The following is a 20,845-nucleotide window of genomic DNA, read 5'->3' as shown; positions in this document are numbered from 1 at the left end:
GTACCCCTTTAAATACCGTCCTGTACCCCCTTATAAAGCCATCCTGTCCTCCTGACCGCCTTAAAGGGATTCACCAGTGCTTAGACATCTTATCCCCTATCCAAAGGATCCGGGTCTGATTACGGACATTTATAAATGACATTCAGTTAACCCGGCGATGCGCAGCATCGCACGGGTTAACCAGCAGAAGTCCCGCTGTTTCCAGCAGGAGACAACTTCTGCTTCACCCCCCAGCCATCCATTGATGGTCCTGGTCAGCGATCACTGTGATTGGTCCCTGTGGAAGTCGGGCAGAACGAGGGACGATGGCTGCGGGGGCTCGCGGCATAGGTGGGGGAACATGCGCGGACCGGCGGCCTTACCCAAACCAGCGGCGGGACCGAGGAGCAGCGCGGGACCGGCCACATGGAGGAGCAGCGACGGGACCGGCAGGTAAGTATATGGTCCTCAGAGGCAGCAGTGAAGATCTTCACTGCTGCTTCTAGGAGTCTGAAAACTACAACTCCCAGCATGCCTAAACAGCCTTTGGCTGTCTGGGCATGCTGGGAGTTGTAGTTTTGCAACATCTGGAGGGCCCCAGTTTGGAGACCATTGTATAATGGTCTCCAATCTGTGCTCTTCCAGCTGTTGCAAAACTACAACTCCCAGCATGCTCTGACTGTCCAGGCATGCTGGGAGTTTTAGTTCAGCAACATCTGGCCCTTCAGATGTTGCCGAACTATAACTCCCAGCATGCCCTTCAGCTGTCTGGGCATGCTGGGAGTTGTAGTTTTGCAACAACTGGAGACACACTGGTTGGGAAACATTGTCTGTTTCTAACTCAGTGTTTCCTAACCTGTGTGCCTCCAGCTGTTGCAAAACTATAACTCCCAGCATGCATGGTCTGCTAGTGCATGCTGGGAGTTGTGGTTTTGCAACAGCTGGTGCACCCCCCCTGTGAATGTACAGGGTACATTCACATGGGCGAGGGTTTTACAGTGGGTTTCTCACTGCAAGTTTGAGATGCAGCAAATTTTGCGCTGGGAAACTCGCTGTAATCCCCCGCCCATGTGACTGTACCCTAAAAATACTACACTACACTTACACAAAATAAAATAAAAAGTTAAAAACACTACATATACACATACACCTACACAGCCCCCCTCCGCCAACAAGAATGTCCGGTACACCACTATTTCCAAAGCAGAGCCTCCAGCTGTTGAAAAACAACAACTCCCAGTATTGCCGGACAGCCGTTGACTGTCCACGCATGCTGGGAGTTTTGCAACAGCTGGAGGCACCCTGTTTGGGAATCACTGGCGTAGAATACCCCTATGTCCACCCCTATGCAAATCCGTAATTTAGGCCTCAAATGCACATGGCGCTCTCACTTTGGAGCCCTGTCGTATTTCAGGGCAACAGTTTAGGGCCACATATGGGGTATCGCCGTACTCGGGAGAAATTGCGTTACAAGGTTTGGGGGGCTTTTTCCTCTTTAACCCTTCATGAAAAGGAAATGTTGGGGTCTACACCAGAATGTTAGTGTAAAAAAAAAATTTTTTTTACACTAACATGCTGATGTTGCCCTATACTTTACATTTTCACAAGAGGTAAAAGGGAAAAAAGCCCCCCAAAATTTGTAATGCAATTTCTCCCGAGTACAGAGATACCCCATATGTGGGCGCAAAGTGCTCTGGGTGCGCACAACAATGCCCAGAAGGGAGAATGCACCATGTACATTTGAGGTGATTTGCACAGGGGTGGCTGACTGTTACAGCGGTTTTGACAAACGCAAAAAAAACAAAACCCCACATGTGACCCCATTTCGGAAATGAAAATACGGAATGTAATGAGGGGTGCAGTGAGAATTTACCCCCCACAGGTGTCTGACGGATCTTTGGAACAGTGGTCCGTGAAAATGAAAACTTGTACAGCCCACTGTTCCAAAGATCTGTCAGACACCAGTGGGGGGCAAATGCTCACTGTACCCCTTGTTACGTTCCTCAAGGGGTCTAGTTTCCAAAATAGTATGCCATGTGTTTTTTTTTTTTTTGCTGTTCTGGCACCTTAGGGGCTTCCTAAATGCGACATGCCCCCCGAGCAAAATTTGCTCTCAAAAAGCCAAATATGACTCCTTCTCTTCTGAGCATTGTAGTTCGCCCATAGTGCACTTCAGGTCAACTTATGGGGTACCTCCATACTCAGAAGAGATGGGGTTACAAATTTTGGGGGGTATTTTCTGCTATTAACTCTTGCAAAAATGTGAAATTTGGAGGGAAGCACACATTTTAGTGAAATTTTTTTTTTTTTTTTTACATATGCAAAAGTCATGAAACACCTGTGGGGTATTAAGGCTCACTTTATTCCTTGTTACTTCCTCAAGGGGTCTAGTTTCCAAAATGGTATGCCATGTGAGGATTTTTTGCTGTTCTGGCACCATAGGGGCTTCTTAAATGCAACATGCCCCCCAAAAACCATTTCAGAAAAACGTACTCTACAAAATCCCCTTGTCGCTCTTTCCCTTCTGAGCCCTCTACTGCGCCCGTCAAACACTTTACATAGACATATGAGGTATGTGCTTACTCGAGAGAAATTGGGCTACAAATATAAGTATACATTTTCTCCTTTTACCCCTTGTAAACATTCAAAAATTGGGTCTACAAGAACATGCGAGTGTAAAAAATGAAGATTGTGAATTTTCTCCTTCACTTTGCTTCTATTCCTGTGAAACACCTAAAGGGTTAAAACACTTACTGAATGTCATTTTGAATACTTTGGCGGGTGCAGTTTTTATAATGGGGTCATTTATGGGGTATTTCTAATATGAAGACCCTTCAAATCCACTTCAAACCTGAACTGGTCCCTGAAAAATAGTGAGTTTGAAAATTTTGTGAAAAATTGGAAAATTGCTGCTGAACTTTGAAGCCCTCTGGTGTCTTCCAAAAGTAAAAACTCGTCACTTTTATGATGCAAACATAAAGTAGACATATTGTTTATGTGAATAAATTTTTTTTTATTTGTAATATACATTTTCCTAACAGAGCTTCAAAGTTAGAAAAATGCAAAATTTTCTAATTTTTCATAAAATTTTTGGATTTTTCACAAGGAAAGGATGCAAGTTACCACAAAAATTTACCACCATGTTAAAGTAGAATATGTCACGAAAAAACAATCTCGGAATCAGAATGATAACTAAAAGCATTCCAGAGTTATTAATGTTTAAAGTGACAGTGGTCAGATGTGCAAAAAACGCTCTGGTCCTTAAGGCCAAAATGGGCTTGGTCCTGAAGGGGTTAAATGGGTACTCCGCACCTAGACATGTTATCCCCTATCCCAAGGATAGGGGATAGCTTGTCTGATCGCGGGGGTCTGGACTCTAGTACACAGCAGTCACGACCCCTCCCATAGATATGAATGGAGGGGACATGGCGTGGCGTGACGTCTGGATCACGGAAGCCTCAAGCGATCATACATGATATCCCCTATTCTTTGGATTGGAGATAACATCTCTTGGGGCGCATACCCCTTTAATGCCTTTAATAGCCATTATATATGAAGCCATTGAATCAGGATTTATTACAAAAAAAACCTTGGTCACCTGTCCTGAGGGAGGAGTTGAGTCCCAGAATGAGAAACCAAGCTGCATGTTTACAATGTATTTTTACGTGCTGCCAGGATGTCCATTACAGAGCCAAGGGAGCATTCAGGAGTTTTCATAGTCCTGATTGCACACACACAAAAAAAAAGCGGGTGTTGCTGCGAGATCCTTTTCCGGTGGAATATTCCATTTGAATGTGTCAGCAGGAACATGTCTCTAAAGTCATAGTACCACCTAGTGCAGTCCTCCATTGACAAAAAGAATGTGCGCACCTTGGAGAGTACAAAGGACTACAGCACCACTTGACACCGTTGACAAAACCACCATTGACAGCTAAGTAGCACTAACGGTCCTCCTAGCACATACCCCCTACATCACCACAACTTGAATTAAAAAGCCTCACCCTGTGCCCATAAATCAAATACTGTGCTCAAGAATAAAAATACACATCATACTCTTCCCCTACACTGTGCCCCTAAATAGAAAATCTATCCTACAATGCAAACCCTGAATGAAAATTGTCCCACATTGTGCAGCCTGAAAAGCATGGCCAATCCCTGTGTTCTGAAAACAAATCTTCCCGGCAGTGTGCCGGTAGAATGAAAGTTGCCTAATGCTGAATACGTGGATAGACAACTTGCCACTCACTGTTCCCCTAATATATGGCAATAGGCTACACCATTTGTATCTGAATAGAAATATGCCCTGAAATGAGCCCTAAATTGAATTATGACTCACACTACGCCCCCTGAATAAAACATGCCCTGAAATGTGACCTGGAAATACAAATGTCCCTATACTGTAACCCTGAATCAAAATTGTATAACAATTACCCTACCATATGCCACCTAAATAAAAACGTGTACCTCTCACTGTTCCCCTGGATATAAACATGCCACATAATGTACTCTCCAAATTTAAACAGGACTTAAAATCCATCCCCTGTAAAGAATGTCTGCTATAAAGGGGCCAAGCCAACCATCTACCATGTGCCTAGGAAGATTTACATATGCTGAAAAAAACATTAGGGGTATATAAGGGGTAAGCTGGTGTTGTTAAATCATTTAGTTCCCCAGGCGCCGACATCTCCCACGGTAACTCATGCTGGGGTTTTCTCTGATATACCAATGCTCATTTCTTCTGCCTGCCTCCGAGACAAGGAGGTTGGAGCAGGACCTGTCTACTCAGCCACTTACTGGCCACAGCAGTGTAACATCTTGGCCAATGGGTGGCAGATCCTGCCCTGACCCTTTCGTCTTGGAAGCAGGAAAAACACAGGAACAGGAACAACAGGAGCTATAGAGGGAGACTTGTCGGAGCGTGGAATGGTAAGTATAATTTTTTTCATTTTTTTCACAAGCTACCATAAATTTACCAGAATTGCACCTTTACCGAAAAAGATGCATATTAAACAAAGACAAGTAATGAAGCTCGGTTACCAAAGGTACCAACCATATAAGCTTAATTAAAGGAAACAAAACTACAAGAAAAAAAATAAAAAATAAAAATAAAAAAACAACTGCAGAACATGTAACAAAGTGCAATCCAATATTTTTATTACATAAACTAATTAGAGATATTGACAATTATAATATGATGTGTAATATGTTGCACATGACCTATTCTATTTTTTTCATTGATTAAAGTTCTAGAACTTGTAGATTTCATTAAAGGGGTACTGTGGCACTAAGACATCTTATCCCCTATCCAAAGGTCTGATTACTAGTGATCACGGGGCCGGAGCATTGTGACATCACGGCTCCACCCCCGTGTGATGTCACGCTCCACCCCCTCAATGCAAGCCTATGGGAGGGGGCGTGGCAGCTTTCATGCCCCCCACCCATAGGCTTGCATTGAGGGGGCGGAGCGTGACGTCACATGGGGCGGTGCTGTGACGTCACAACGCTCCGGCCCCGTGATCACCAGTAATCAGACCCGGAGCGAACATGCTCCGGGGACTGATTGTAAAAGGGTGCTGCGTGAAAGATCACAGGGGTCCCCAGCGGTGGAACCCCCACGATCAGGCATCTTATCCCCTATCCTTTGGATAGGGGATAAGATGTCTTAGTGCCGGAGTACCCCTTTCATGTAGGAACTTTGTCCTTAACTCAGGAACGAGGGACAACATTCATCTGGTAGGATTGAGGTCTTGAAGCATTAGTGTTGGCCTCCGGTTCTATTCTCAGATTCTTTCTGTCTATGGTGGGCTCCAATGTAAACCTTTGCAGTATAGTGGTTAGAAAGAGGAAGAGCTCCATGCGGGCCAGGCCTTCTCCCATACACATACGTTTACCTGAGGAGACAGAATGAGCATACACAATAAGAATAAGTCAAGCCAGAGTGAAGAGCGACTGCAATGGGCCCCATGTAGTGTAGGCTATCCAAACATTTTTTGCTGGGTTACTAGAAGAGGAAGGCTCCATATTCAGTTCTCCCCATCTGTAAGCCAGAGTAAATAGCAAAAGCGTATTGGGCAATATGTAATGCTTCATTTCCCCCTGGATACAAATATTCCCCCTCAATGTGCCACTAGAAGGAAAATTGCCTAATGCTCTACCACGTAAATGAACAACTTGACCCTCACTGCTCTCCTGATAACAAACATGGGCCGTAATATATTCCTGAGTGGTTTTTATATAAGTCAAAGGGTGATCAGTTTATCTTGCTCATTTTCTGTATAATGTCATAGAGAAAACTGATATGTCAACCATTACCTTTATAAGGGCAACGGTCAAGTAGATATAGTACTTCCAAAATTGGCCTTGCAGCAGAGGTGAGTTTGTCACTTAGCCTGCTTTGTAATAATGCCTCAGTGTGCTACTGCTAGTTTCCTGTAAAGTTTACCTGTCGTTAGCAAAAACATTTTATATAATGTATATAATACCATGTGTATATTTTTGTCATTGCAGCTACGTGTGTCTCTATGAGGAGTCCAAAAACAGGAAGTGAGGGCAGGACAAGTATGGCTCTGTGCAGGCTCCTGGCTTGTCAATCATCCTCATGTGTGAGCTAATATGTCACAGAGCCTCACTGCACAGAGCCCTGCTTGTCCTCAGTGTACCAAGCCCTCATTGTCCTTAGTGTACAGATCCCTGCTTGTCCTCGGTATACAGAGCACTGCTTGTCCTCAGTGCACAGAGCCCTGCTTGTCCTCAGTGTACAGAGCCCTGCTTGTCCTCAGTATACAGAGCCCTGCTTGTCCTTAGTGTACAGACCCTGCTTGTCCTCAGTGTACAGAGCACTGCTTTCCTCAGTGTACAGAGCCCTGCTTGTCCTCAGTGTACAGACCCTGCTTGTCCTCAGTATACAGAGCACTGCTTGTCCTCAGTGTACAGACCCTGCTTGTCCTCAGTATACAGAGCACTGCTTGTCCTCAGTGCACAGAGCCCTGCTTGTCCTCAGTGTACAGAGCCCTACTTGTCCTCAGTGTACAGATCCCTGCTTGTCCTCAGTGCACAGAGTCCTGATTGTCCTCAGTGTACAGAGCCCTGCTTGTCCTCAGTGTATGGAGCCCTGCTTGTCCTCAGTGTACAGAGCCCTGCTTGTCCTGAGTGTACAGAGCCATGCTTGTCCTCAGTGCACAGAACCCTGCTTGTCCTCGGTGTACAGAGCCCTGCTTGTCCTTAGTGTACAGAGCCCTGCTTGTCCTCAGTGCACAGAGTCCTGATTGTCCTCAGTGTACAGAGCCATGCCTGTCCTCAGTGTATGGAGCCCTGCTTGTCCTCAGTGTACAGAGCCCTGCTTGTCCTCAGTGTACAGAGCCCCGCTTGTCCTCAGTGTACAGAACCCTGCTTGTCCTCAGTGTACAGAGCCCTGCTTGTCCTCAGTGTACAGAGTCCAGATTGTCCTCAGTGTACAGAGCCCTGCTTGTCCTCAGTGTATGGAGCCCTGCTTGTCCTCAGTGTACAGAGCCCTGCTTGTCCTCTTTGCACAGTACCTTTATGACACAGCAGCTTGTACATGGGTGCCAGAACACTACATTAAGGTGAATGTTACAATGCCTGAAAGTAGCTAAAGTGTCAGCCTATGTATCCCTACCTATTTTATTAAACGTGAGAAAAACTCGTCATTGTTTTTTATTGACTTTTTAATTCATATCAGAATAGTATAACCTTGAAATATATTAATTCCCCGTATCTGGATTTAGGGTATACACACACAAAGGGTATTCATTGCTGACTTGAGACTAGATCTAAAAGGTGCTTTAGGGTCTTGATACCACGATCACAATGTCGTGCGGCCATGATTGAATGGCATTATGTGCTGTATGAGTGCATGGGGTCACATTGCAACTCACAAGTGCTCCCATTCGCGACCTTGCAGTCATAAGTAATCCATGGCTAGCCTTATAATTTCTAATCAGCTCTTATCAAGTAATAATCTCTTACCTGCAGAGAATGGCATAAATGCATCACTTTTCTTAAAGGAACCTTTTTCATTAAGAAAGTGTCCAGGATCAAACTCATCTGGGTTCTTGAATTGTTTGGGGTCTTTCAGGACAGAAGTCAGGACTGGAAACACCATAGTTCCCTGAAAGGAAATATATGAAAGATCAGATTTAAAAAAACAGAAGCAATAAAAGTCAGATCTGGTTCGTACTAAATCGAGACAATGAGAAGATCAAAAACTGAAAATGTTAAATGTAATTCTAGATTTGTAAGTTTAAAACATGTAAATATGTCAGGAACCAAGGGGTCAAACTGTTCTGACAGCTCTCACTCTGTTTTGTTTTGTCTTGGGCTACGCCCAGCTGTCTGGACTGATTAGCTGACCTTGACGTGAGCACCTGGTCTGGGCCAATTTAAGCTGGCAGTCTACATCCAATCCCTGCCTGCTACAGAGCTAAGTTTGTACTCCTAGCTAGCTTTATACTGTATCTGTTATATCTGGCCTTTTGACCCTTTGGCTTCGCTCTCTGACTCCTCTCTGGTATTAGCGATTATGTACTTCGAAAACTCCCAGTTTTATAGTGGACATTGACTTATTGCGCCAGTGTGTTTGTTTTGCTTCTGTTATTCTCTCTGCTCCCTACTGTACCTCTTGACCTGTTTCTGTTTTTTTGTATTTTATTATTTTGACAGTGACTCCCATCACTTATCTAAGGAGGGACTGTCACCATGGTTACGGACCCATCGCCTAGGGTGGGTACGTAAGTAGGCAGGGATAGTGGAGTGGGCTAGAATAGTGTGCATTTCTTCCCTGCCCAGATGTGACGTTTTAGCAGGCCAATATACCTGCATTTGCCTTGTTCCTGCATTATGGAAGCAATGTCTGCTTTGGTGGAGCAAATGTAGGGCTTGACTCCATGATTTAGCTAAAAGACTTCTGCAATATGAGTCATCTCAGTTAGAGATGTTGCAAATTGTTCGCCAGCGAACAGTTCCCGGCGAACTTAGCATGTTTGTGTTCGCATCGCCGGGCGAACATATGTGAAGTTCGATCCGCCCCCATACTTTAACATTGCAGTAAACTTTGACCCTGTGAGTCAGAGTCAGCAGACACATTACAGCCAATCAGCAGCAGTCCCTTGCTTCAAGACCCTCCTACCTCCTGCATGGACGCCATTTTACCTTCATTCGGCATGCTGCAGGATTAGAAAGTGGAGGGACAGAGAAGCTGCTCCTGCTGTAATAGGGAAAGCGATAGCTAGGTTGCTGCTAGGTGGTGTATTCAGGGTCCACTTTACTCCTAAAGCACTAGTCTAACATCTGCTTTAAGGACAGCACCCAAAAAAGCCCTTTTTAGGGCTCAAATATCAGTCTGTGTGTCTTGCAACAGCTGGAGGCACCCTGGTTGGGAGGGAACCGCTGGTTAAAAGGGGTACTCCAGTGTAAAACTTAAGTTCCTTCAAGCAACTAACTACAGTATTAAAAGGGCTATAAGTTCAGTCCTTGTGTCTTGCAACTGCTGGAGGCACCTTGGTTGGGTCCTCTGCTTAAAAGGGGAACTCCGCTGGCAACCTTTTTTGCTCATTGTCACACTAGTAGTGCAAATCACATTTGGTGTGACAGTTGTTCAAATAGAAAAAAAATACCTTTTTTGGCTGTGAAATAAAACCAGTGCTGCCTAAAGGGGGGCTCTATGTGCTGCCTAATATGGGGGAATCTATGTGCTGCCTAAAGGGGGGATCTAAATATGTGCTGCCTAAAGGGGGCTCCATGTGCTGCCTAAAGGGAGGCTCTAACTATGTGCTGCCTAATATGGGGGAATCTATGTGCTGCCTAAAGGGGGGCTCTATGTGCTGCCTAAAGGGGGGCTCTAACTATGTGCTGCCTAACATGGGGGAATCTATGTGCTGCCTAAAGGGGGGATCTAACTATGTGATGCCTAAAGGGGGGATCTAACTATGTGCTGCCTAAAGGGGGCTCTATGTGCTGCCTAAAGGGAGGCTCTACCTATGTGCTGCCTAAAGGGGGGCTCTAACTATGTGCAGCCTAATATGGGGGAATCTATGTGCCCCCTAAAGGGGGGTCTAACTATGTTATGCCTAAAGGGGAGCTCTATGTGCTGCCTAAAGGGGGCTACAGCACGTTATTCCAAAGAATTTAGGAATAATAGGTGATTTATGCCCTTTATGGATTAAAATCAAACTCTGCATCAACAATGTAATTTTCCATGGGAGTTTTGCCATGGATCCCCCTCCAGCACGCCACAGTCCAGGTGTTTGTGCCTTTGAAACAACTTTTAAATCACTATCTATGGCCTGTGTTTTTACTATGGAGAAGACACTCATTTCATTGGATCCTGTGTCAAGCGTCCGCATCCATTCGGTAATCGGGGAGGACACTTGGGCACACAGAAATGTCATGTCCCTCAGAGAACTATGCCTTGGCAAAGTTCTTCTGGGGGCATTGTTTCATCTTCAGTGCAAACTGATGTTATACCTGAGACTGTCTTAGAACCAGTTTTGCAGCAGCATCTGACTGAATCAGTGCATTTTAACATCTTAAGCCTTAAGCAATAAATGTTTGGAGAATAATCATGTGGATTTGGATTCTGAAAAGAGTGAAGATGATTGTGAGGACACCAATGAGTGGGGTGACTTTGTGGATGAGGGCACTGATGAAGAAATTGATGATTTGTCTGAACCACTTTACTCTCAGGTTGTAAAGGGACCAGTGGCCCATCATAAAAGGGGGGGGGGGGGGGGTAATGTCAGGAACCATGAGGTAAAATGGTTCTCACAGCTCTCACTCTGTTTTGTTTTGCCTTGTGCTACTGTCTGGACTGATCAGCTGACCTTGATGTGAGTACCTGGTCTGGACCTATTTAAGCTGGCAGTCTACATCCAATCCCTGCCTGCTAAAGAGCTCAGTTTGTACTCCTAGCTAGCTTTATACTGTATCTGTAATATCTAGCATTTTGACCCTTTGGCTCCGCTCTCTGACCCTTCTCTGGTATTAGCGATTTTGTACTTTGACAACTCCTGGTTTTGACGGAGACAGTGGACATTGACTTATTGGCCCTCATTTATTAAAGTCCAACCGACACTTTTTCTCGGTTATTACGCCAATTTATATGACCAAATTTTAGTCGCATAACCTTCACTCTGAAATGAGCGTGTTTTATGCAAATATGGGCGTTTTACCGACAAAAAACTAAAAATACTCAGAGTACTTCCAAATTCACTCGAGAAAATGTGTGAGTTTGCCTCACAGAATAGCTGACAGCCAAGAGGCCGAGAGAAATTCCAAAAATGGAGTGATTTCTATCAAGGGACTGCTTACCATTGTGTTTTTTTTGTGTGAAAGTAACTTGTTTTATAACCTGAAAACATTTTGTACAGTTCAACACTTTTATGAATAAAAGATTGATAGTTACTGTTTATATATTCTTTTCTTTTTAACACATATGCAATATTAGGTTTAAATCAATTTAACACCCAAGCTGATAAACAAGGATAATTGTTGTAATGTTTTTTTATTTCTTTAGCTCAGAGTTTGTGCGACACAATTGACTAGTGCAACACAAAAAAACGTGCGACAGAAAAATAACCGACATGTGCGACAGAATAGTAAATAAACCTGAAAAAAAGTCGATTGATATTGAAATCACTCCAGAATAAACACTCCACTCTTAGTAAATCAGGGCCATTGTGTGAGTGTGTTAGTTTTGCTACTGTTAATCAGTCTGCTCCCTACTGTACCTTGACCTGTGTCTGTATTATTGTATTTTATTATTTTGACATTGACTCCCATAACTTTTCTAGGGAGGGACTGTCACCATGGTTACGGACCCATTGCCTAGGGCGGGTACGTAAGTAGGCAGGTATAGTGGAGTGGGCTAGAATAATGTGCACTCCTTCCCTGCCCAGAAGTGACAAATATATATAGAGCTATGAGGAAGAGAAAACAAACATTCAGTACCTTTGGAATGTGATATCCTCTGAAGGTTGTGTCCTTGCTGACAGCATGGGGTAGTCCTGAAGGGACAATATCAGCAAACCTCTGGATCTCATGAATTACAGCTTCTGTATAGGGCATTTTTGTCTTGTCTTCTATTGATGGACAGCGATCTTTACCTACTACATTATCAATCTCTTTGTGGATCTTCTCTGAAATTTAGAAAAAAACTGAACTATAGACAATCGTTCTGGTATAGAATTATAAATATATTCATAATATATTTCTAACTAAATGAATGACTGAAGAATGTTTGACAGTGTTGAAAAGAGTCTGCCCTTGCTTAAAAGAGGTGTGCAGGAGAGGTGTTGTGGTGTTTTCATATTTTAATCTTGGAATTTTTGTATTTATTAACAGAACTAGAAAGCAGTTACATTCAAGAATATAAAACTCAAATGAACTCAAATGTATGCACAACAGTATTAAAGGGGTATTCCACCCTCAGACAACTTATCCCCTATCCAAAGGCTAGGGGATAATGGCCCTCATTTACTAAGCCAAACCCAACATTTTAAATCGTGTTTTGCGGAATTAATTTAGGTGCACGCCTGTGTGACAATGTCTGCAACATTGTGCGCCTAAAAAAAAAACAACAATGTCAGAAACCACTCGGAGAGTTTAAGAAACCCTACTAAGGGTTGTGAACCGACATTTTCCCAAAATCCCTTGATTTTGTTGTCCAAAACCCGATGAAAAAGCGGAGAAGAGTAGATTGTGAAAACCGACTGCCAGAGGCTGGTGTAAAAATAGGTAAAATGGTCGTGACTTTCCAAAGCATGGTTATTATAGCTAATATGCAGAACTAAGGTAAAACCAAATTAAAAAGACTCATTCACTTAACTCGCCTTTCATCCAGACATATTTTCCTGAGTTAATACTTAATAGCATATATGGACAAAGTTGTGCAACCAAGTGTGAAGAGATTTTCACTAAATGTGTATTTTAAATGCTGTTGTCTTTGATGTTTGCATTGTTTCATGGTAGTACTTTCTAACATTATCTGTGGTTTATTAAATAGGTATTGCACAACTTTATTCGTAATATTGCCACCATAATCCACTTTCAGCCTTTTCTTCCACCTCATCTCTATAACGTCGCTATGGCTCACAGCCTCTGTGTAAAAAGGCATGCTCAAATGGTATTCCACAATTTTGTAAATGTTGTTGAAAATGTTGTCTCAGGAATTCGGCAAATGCTTTGGAAATGTCATGCTTTTGCATTGCTGGTTGTGGTGTCTCTTGCCTCAGATTCTCACATACCGGAAGAGAAACAGTTTTTTACCCTATTTTTTTTTTGTCCTTTCTGTTGAGGTTTAAAAAAACCTACATGTGCCAAAAAAAGGACATAATGCGACATCTTAGTAAATGACGCACAGAAAAAACAAAAGACAAAAAAAACCTGACCACCAAAAACCCTACACTCTTAGTAAATCAGGCCCAATATGTTTAATCGGAGGGGTCCCGTTATAATACTATTATGTTCATATTTGTCTGAAGTCTGGAACCCCTTTTGCACCCCTATAACCATGAAAGCAAGAGGTGCTATTTACATTTGCATATTCTTTAATAAAACAAATGATTACCTTGTATTTCTGGAAATTTCAGGAGTATAAGAAAACCGTATGTCAATGTCAAACTTGTAGTCTCTGTTCCAGCAAAGAATAAGTCTAATATTGCTCCCTCCAGGTTTTCTTCATGAAATTCTGTGTCCGGATTCTTTTTTTCCTGTAAAATTTGGATTGATTATTACTTAAGTAACAAAAAAATGCCCAGGCCCATATACACTGTAGACTTTGGGCCAGTGCACACTGAGAACTTCCACCCATTTATAATTGAGAATCCGCTTTGCAGTAACCTCCCATTTCTGTCAAGATGATTTGCCTCTGATTCTGCTTTTGAATTTCTGCTACAAAATTCCTGCCAAAAGAATGGACATTTTTTTTAGAGGAATTCTGCGTAGACTGCATTGCCATCAAAAAGGACGGCACATGTCTGCGTGGTGATAGCGCCAGAGGCGTCTGCTGCACTCTCTGCCAAGAATTTGTCTGTACAGAAATTCTCAGTGTAAACTGTCTCTTAATAGGAGTAAAAAGGAAGCAAATAAAACAAGCAACAAATAAAAGGACTACACTTTTCCTATACAGCTGCAAATCTAAGATGATCTACAGACCCACCTCTTCCATCTTGATCAGGAAGCAATCTATGTAGTCGCGAGGGCAATTCTCATCCAGGGTCACTTTGTGCTTCTTCACCATCTCTTTAATAAATTGTTTGAGGTTGTCAGTAATTTTAAAGATCCTTTGGTGTGGGCCGGGAAGGTAGGGCATTATTTTTGGGAAAATGTTAAGGAGCTATTCAAAAGAAAAAAAATATATATATATAATAATAATAATAATAATAATAATAATACAAAAAAAAAATTATATATATATATTTTATTAGTAATCAAATGTGTATATATTACATACCTTCATAGTTCAGACATTTTAAAGCATACAGTATATCAACCTTTACATAATCGGTAACAGGGACAACCAATGTATCATTTATAATACTGGTATCTTCTTACCATTCAAAGGCTATGTCTGCACCCCCTATAGCTAAGCCCCTGTCTGCCCAGTAGCTGTAGACAAAATGATAGGATATTTTCTATAAAGACTCCCTGCAAAGTTGCCTTATGTTAATGGGCTATCTTATAGCCATTCGGCTCCAATTTTGCGTGAAGGATGCAAACTTCTCTGATGCACATCAAGGTAATTGGGTCAATACTATTACTATATAACTTATACTGAAAGATGGCAAATATTGTCAAATCTATGTTAATTCCATGGCACCCATATACATTGTACACACTGTGTTTATTTACCTGCCCTGAACGGGAGTTGAACATCTGAAGAAGTTTTTGAATGTTTGACAAGAGAGTCAAGAAGTTTTGATCTTCATAGTCAAATCTTTCTCCAAACACAACGGAGCAAATAACATTGGAAACAGCACGTCGTAATATATATGCTGGGTTAATCGGAGCATCTGTTAAAAATGTAAAGAAGGGGCCAGGAATTATATAATATAACTGTATATACTGGTCAATATAATACAGACACTGGGAAAAGAACTAGGTGATGTGTACTACGAAGGACTGCAGAATGATGTATAGTCTAGTGTGTATGGCGAGCTTACTAATTCTGGTAATAAAGGGCAGGGAAGCAACGACTGCCACACCACCACTACACATCACAGGCAGTCTGACAGGTCAGGCACTTCCTGAGGGCCCAGGCCAGAGAGGGGGCCCGCCGCCCATGGGCATTGAAACTGGGGAGGAAACATCTTCCCCAGAAAATCATACATGGGGGATAGATAAAGGGGGAATCCTTCCCAATTGAGCCTGCAGTCACACTTTTTAAGGACTGCGGGCATAACTGAAGCCCTGATTTACTAAGAGTGTTGTGTAGGTTTCTTTGTGGGTTTTAATTCCCTACAATTATTTTTCCACGGTATTTACTAAGGTTTCCCTACATTTTTGCACTTTTCGCTAAATTTAGCTTTTTTTTTTACACATGCTCTGATCTGTAGGGTTTTCCTCAGCTCAAATCCACCACATTTTCTGTGGAAACCTTAGTAAATATGTTGTTTTTTTGTGAAAATGTCGGGAATATGCCCCTTTTCTGTGACCATGCCCCTTTTCCCGACAGACACGCCCCTTTTTCGGGTTATCTCAGTAAAAAATTTAGATTTGTACGGGTTTTTCCTTTCTGGCGGAGACAGAATTCTGGCGCAATGCACCAGAATCTGGTGCACAACCCGACAAAACATGTTGGGTTTACAATAGTAAATCAGGGCCATTGTATGGTGGTATAATTTGTTCTATGTATACTGGTATTATTGGTCACAGTGTACAGGATTTGGTCAGTACCAGTAAGAGGGTAATATGTATGGTGATAATATTTACTCCTGGTATACTGGGGTTATTGGTCATGGAAAATTAGGTAAGCTACATTAAATATATATATATACCTTTATTTATTTATTTATTTGTGTAGGGTTGGGCATTAGGAGGGATATAGGTGGAATATGGATGCGGTAGAGGTGTGGCCAGGGCAGAGTCTTGCTGGGAGCCCTGGTTCGGGAGTGTTGTCAGTCCACCCCCCGTCAACACACCAGATCTTTACTCAATTAAACATGATAATTTATTCCCCCATCTGTAGCAGGCATTAGTTTGGTTTATTCATAAATCCATTATCAAGCAATATCAATAAAAAAAAATTAAGAAAATGTGAACAAATCATACATGCAGCATGTGACTTTGTCAAAACAAATATCAATTGATATGTCAAAACAAATCTCTACATAAATAAATCAATCAATCTGGCCAAATATATCAAATCAATGTTGGCTGTATACTTTCATTTTAGAGGATCAACCCTTGATCTAATGTGGGTGAGGGCAGCCCGGTAGTCTCCCAATCACATATTTTGATGGAAACATGGAAGCAAGGATTGGACATGTTGGGTTTTAACAGGCCAAGCATGCACGTTTATGGGTAAATCTGGATAAATACTTGTTCATCAGCTAAAAGTTAAAAACAAATCGTTTTGAAACTCAACCGACTTTTGTCCTTCATCAATTTCTCTGTGAAACATTGGGCTTCTTCTTGGATTCGTTCTTCAATACTCCTCTTTCCCATTCCAAAATTTCTCAAAGTTGTCAGAGAAAATCTACGAAGAATTTTCCATCTTTCTCCACTGCTTGCAAGGACACCTGTAAATTCATGCATGGAAATGAAAATGGAGATGGAAAAAAAGAGAATTCAAAAATGAAGCTGGCTGTGCATTTAAAGAAAATGAGAGGCTTGCTCTGGACAGTTCCTGACATGGCCAGAGGTGTCAGAAGAGAGCACTGTGATCAGGCAGAAAAGAACTACACGACTTCCTCTAAAGAATACAGTAGCTAATAAGTGCTGGAAGGATTAATATTTTTAAATAGAAGTAATTTACAAATCTGTTTAACTTTTTGACACCAGATGATTTTAAAAAATTTCCACTGGAGTATCACTTTAAGGCCAAAATAGGCTGCATCCTTAAAGGGATCCTGCGGCCAAAGACATCTTATCCCCTATGCAAAGGATAGGGGATAAGATGTCTGATCAGGTCCCTCCCCCCCATCTCTGTGCAGCACCAGCATTCTATGTGGGGCTGCTGCTCCAGTCTCGGAAACCTGGAGACTGGAGACGTGATGTAACCCCACACCCCTTCCATTCATGTCTATGTGAGGGGGTGTGGCAGCCATCATGCCCCTCCCATAGACATGAATGGAAGGGGCGTGGCATGATGGCACAAGGGGGTGTGGCATGATGTCACATCTCCAGTCCCGGTAACACAGATCCTTTGGATAGGGGATAAGATGTCTTTTGGCTGGAATACCCCATTAGGGTAGGTTCACACGTACGCAGATTTGATGCACAGGATTTGATGCACAGGATTTTCTGCTGCAGATTTCAATGTAAACTAAATGACTGAGCGCAGCTTCTAATCTGCAGTTACAAATCCAGCGCATCAAATCTGCGCAGGATCCTGTATGTGTGAACGTACCATTAAGGGGTTAAGGATTTACCACTATATTTATTGATATACTGTGAATACCAGGAAAGCAGGTTCCAAATAACTGAGATTGCACAACATGAAAAACATTACGTAAGGACTAACTAAGAAAATCTAGAATGGCCATAAATCGTCTAAACTCGTGTTTGTGTTATATAAATTGTAAACATATTATGCTTTTCGCAGTATTATAGATAATGCCCCCATCTGTTAAATATGAGAGACATGGACACAAATGTATGACCTAGATACAGTTTTATAGAATAATAACGCAGAAACGGTATGAAATTACGTTAATGTTATCCGAGACATTTCCTTTATGAGCTTACCGAAATCCTTATTAAAAAACTCTCCTGCTCCTGTGTCTCCCCTATCACTAAACGCATCACTGCGGTCCACCAAGGCTTCCTTCACTGCATCGTACCCGATCAGTATTATCGTCCGAAGGTTTGCTATATAGAGGGTATAGACAGGTCCATATCTCTCACTTAGCTATAAATATACATAGAAAACATAAAAGTAAATTATATATATATATATATATATATATATATATATATATATACTATGTTCACATATTACAAACCTCAACAAGAGTTATATACATAAAAACAAGGATCCTGGCCATCAACAAAACATTACCCAGAACTCTTAGGAAAGGCTTTAAAGACATCATAAGATATAGATAAGATAAGATGCCTGCACATATCATTAAAATCACGGAATTCTCAATTATATAAAAGTGGGTTGGTTACTAGTGTTGCTCGCGAATATTCGCAATTCGAATTGTAATCTAACATTGTGAATATAGCACTATATATTCGCAATTACGAATATTCGCTTCTTTTTTTTTTTCTTTGTTCACAGTACACATCACAGTGATCACTGCATCCCTCTCTGCTCTTCGCATATGCGCATATTCGTGAATATTGAGCCCTCCCTTCTTTAATGGTATATCAGAGGCCATCGCATGTTGAAGGCAGCATCAACATACAATGCTTTTGTATGTCGAGGCCATCACATAAAAGGCTATCCGGCAGCGTAGACTGCTTCAGCTGCCGCCGAATAGCCATTTACGGTGCCCCGTGTGCTCCAATGATGGTCTCCTATCTGTCCTTGGGGCTCCGGAGTGGCCTCTTCAGGATCCCCTGCATCGCTGGTGCTCTCCATCGTCATCATCACGTCGCACACGCTGTCCCGTCATCCAATAGGAGCGGCGTGCGTAGTGACGTGAAGGCGGCGACGTGAGAGCAACAATCCCGGGGAAGCAGAGACATCCAGAGCGTCAGGGACACCACGGGGACGTGGCGACAACGATGGAGGGCGACATCCAGGGCAACAGTGACGAGCAGTGACGGTCCGAAGCGGCGGGGACAGGTGAGTACAACTTCCTATACTTTACATTGCACGGATCCCTCAACATACAATGGTTTCAACAAACGATGGTTTATTTGGAACGGATTACCATCGGATGTTGAGGGATCACTGTATGTGTGAACGGACCCCAAACACTTATTGATGGATTCCCCTTATTGATGGTTCTAGCAACGGGAGACATTGTGAACAGTTTATGGTCAAAGTACAATAGTGAAGAAGACAACAGCTATAATAAGCCTTCCTGATTCAGTTTCTGCGCCATCCTGGACCTTCTCTGGGTGCTACCAGCAACATCCCATGTCGTCCTGATGATTATTGCGGCTCTGCGTGGGACTATTTGACACTATAGGACATGGCCAGCTTAGCCAAATAGGAACTGAAAGATTTAAACAGGTATTTGCCTGCAACTATGGTTTCCTCCCGTCACTAATGTCCCTTCATACTACTAAGCATGGATCCTGATTCCTGACCATTTCCCTGTTGCCTGACCTCGTTTTGGACTTGACATACTCTCCTGGTTTTACCCTTGCCTTTTGTGGTTTCTGATATGTCTGTGAGTTGCTGACTTGGCCTTCCTGACATCCTGTGCACTTGCTGAGTATAGGGACCATCCCTCAGTTTGGAGGCTGCCGTTTAGGATAGATCATCACACTTGGTAGGGATAATGGTTTTGGGTGACTTCAAGTCTGCCCTCTTCCCTTCAAGAGCATTAGCAGATGTCATGGACCCATGATATGCTCCTCATTTAGCCAGTGTGGAGTATTTGTCTCCATAGTAAAGGATGCTATTAATAGCAGTCCATTTTTAGCCAATCGGGCACTCTCACAATATATCCTGTATCAGCAGTCAAGTCATGGGAAAAAAAGTGTGGGAACTCACCCAAGATTTCCACATTAGGGCTGGTCCTGCAGGATTCCTGCTAATGGGAACAGTGTTCCTGCTGTGGAAAAAGTGCAGGAACTCAGTTCCCATGCGTTCCTGCAGGACTTGAGGCCTGTCCTATATGCAGTATAGTGATGGACTCAGAGCAGATGCAGGGAATGTGAATTTCCCAAAGTTTACCTTATCTACTATTTGATCTACCACACTTTATGCAATAGATGAATAGTAAGATCTGTTATATAACCATTGTCCTAATAATAGTAATATTACCTATAAGTATACATACCTTAACTAAAGACTGCGGTAGTTCCGTGGTGCTGATCTGCAGTATATTCCCCAGGCCGGGTAGAGGTGTAGGTCCTGGGGGTAGCTTATTGTGTTTGACCCTTCCCCACCATTTCATGAGATATATTAGTAGAGTGACCCCGGTGGCCAGGAGAAGTGTTCCTGCAATGTTCAGAGCCATTCTTAAGTGATCCCAGCTCTGTCTGTACTATGTCCTTCTCTATTTATACATGACCAGGTACAGGGCAACAATCCAACATGAAATCGATAAGAACAGGCTGAAAGTGCTTTGGAGAGTAGCGTTACATATGTATTGCATAACATATTGCAAATACTAAAATAATGAGCAGTTAATGATTAAGGACATGACCCATATTGTCCTACAGGACATGGGGATATTTTTAATGTATACATCTCGCAGTCTTATAGGGGCTTATTGTTTTGCAGGTTGTGCATTGGAGTGAGCATTTCCAATTTAATCTTAGATGTTTTTTGTATATTCATAAGCTTTTTCATTTATTTTTCTGTAATATTACACATATATCTGCCCCATGTCCAACCACTTCTTGGGGTGCCTGTCAGCTTCCCTGACATTGAGGGGCAGTTCATCAGTGAGTGATGTGCCGGTTGGCCTTTCAGGAGGTGAGAGCACCCAACCAATCAGCTCAGCACTGGTGCTCACAACTCCTGGAGGTTTGGGCCATGCCTCGTGCAAAGCAATCCTTTCAA

At 42.5% G+C, this 20,845-nt stretch overlaps 1 protein-coding gene across 1 annotated transcript; it reads right to left on the bottom strand.

Moving 5' to 3' along the window:
- Positions 1–5,506: 5,506 nt before the first annotated feature.
- On the bottom strand, positions 5,507–20,845 carry LOC130290759 (cytochrome P450 2A13-like). Its single transcript, XM_056538819.1, has 9 exons — positions 20,118–20,845; positions 17,902–18,064; positions 16,584–16,733; positions 14,845–15,005; positions 14,153–14,329; positions 13,562–13,703; positions 11,944–12,131; positions 7,966–8,107; positions 5,507–5,870 (listed from the first exon to the last, which is right to left on the bottom strand). The coding sequence occupies exons 1-9, from the start codon at positions 20,295–20,297 to the stop codon at positions 5,686–5,688; spliced, it is 1,488 nt and encodes a 495-aa protein (XP_056394794.1). The 5' UTR covers positions 20,298–20,845; the 3' UTR covers positions 5,507–5,685.

The sequence above is a fragment of the Hyla sarda genome, chromosome 9 (assembly GCF_029499605.1).
Source record: "Hyla sarda isolate aHylSar1 chromosome 9, aHylSar1.hap1, whole genome shotgun sequence".
Lineage (NCBI taxonomy): Eukaryota > Metazoa > Chordata > Amphibia > Anura > Hylidae > Hyla > Hyla sarda.
This window is presented reverse-complemented; position numbering and strand designations above follow the sequence as displayed.

What these genes read in the sequence shown, in the direction of transcription:
- LOC130290759 (XM_056538819.1), bottom strand. Translation starts at nt 20,297, where the DNA reads ATGGCTCTGAACATTGCAGGAACACTTCTCCTGGCCACCGGGGTCACT. An exon ending in TACCGCAGTCTTTAGTTAAG is followed by an intron (nt 18,065 to 20,117) that starts GTATGTATACTT and finishes GTATATTTATAG; the next exon opens with CTAAGTGAGAGATATGGACC. An exon ending in GAAATTGATGAAGGACAAAA is followed by an intron (nt 15,006 to 16,583) that starts GTCGGTTGAGTT and finishes CATTTTTAACAG; the next exon opens with ATGCTCCGATTAACCCAGCA.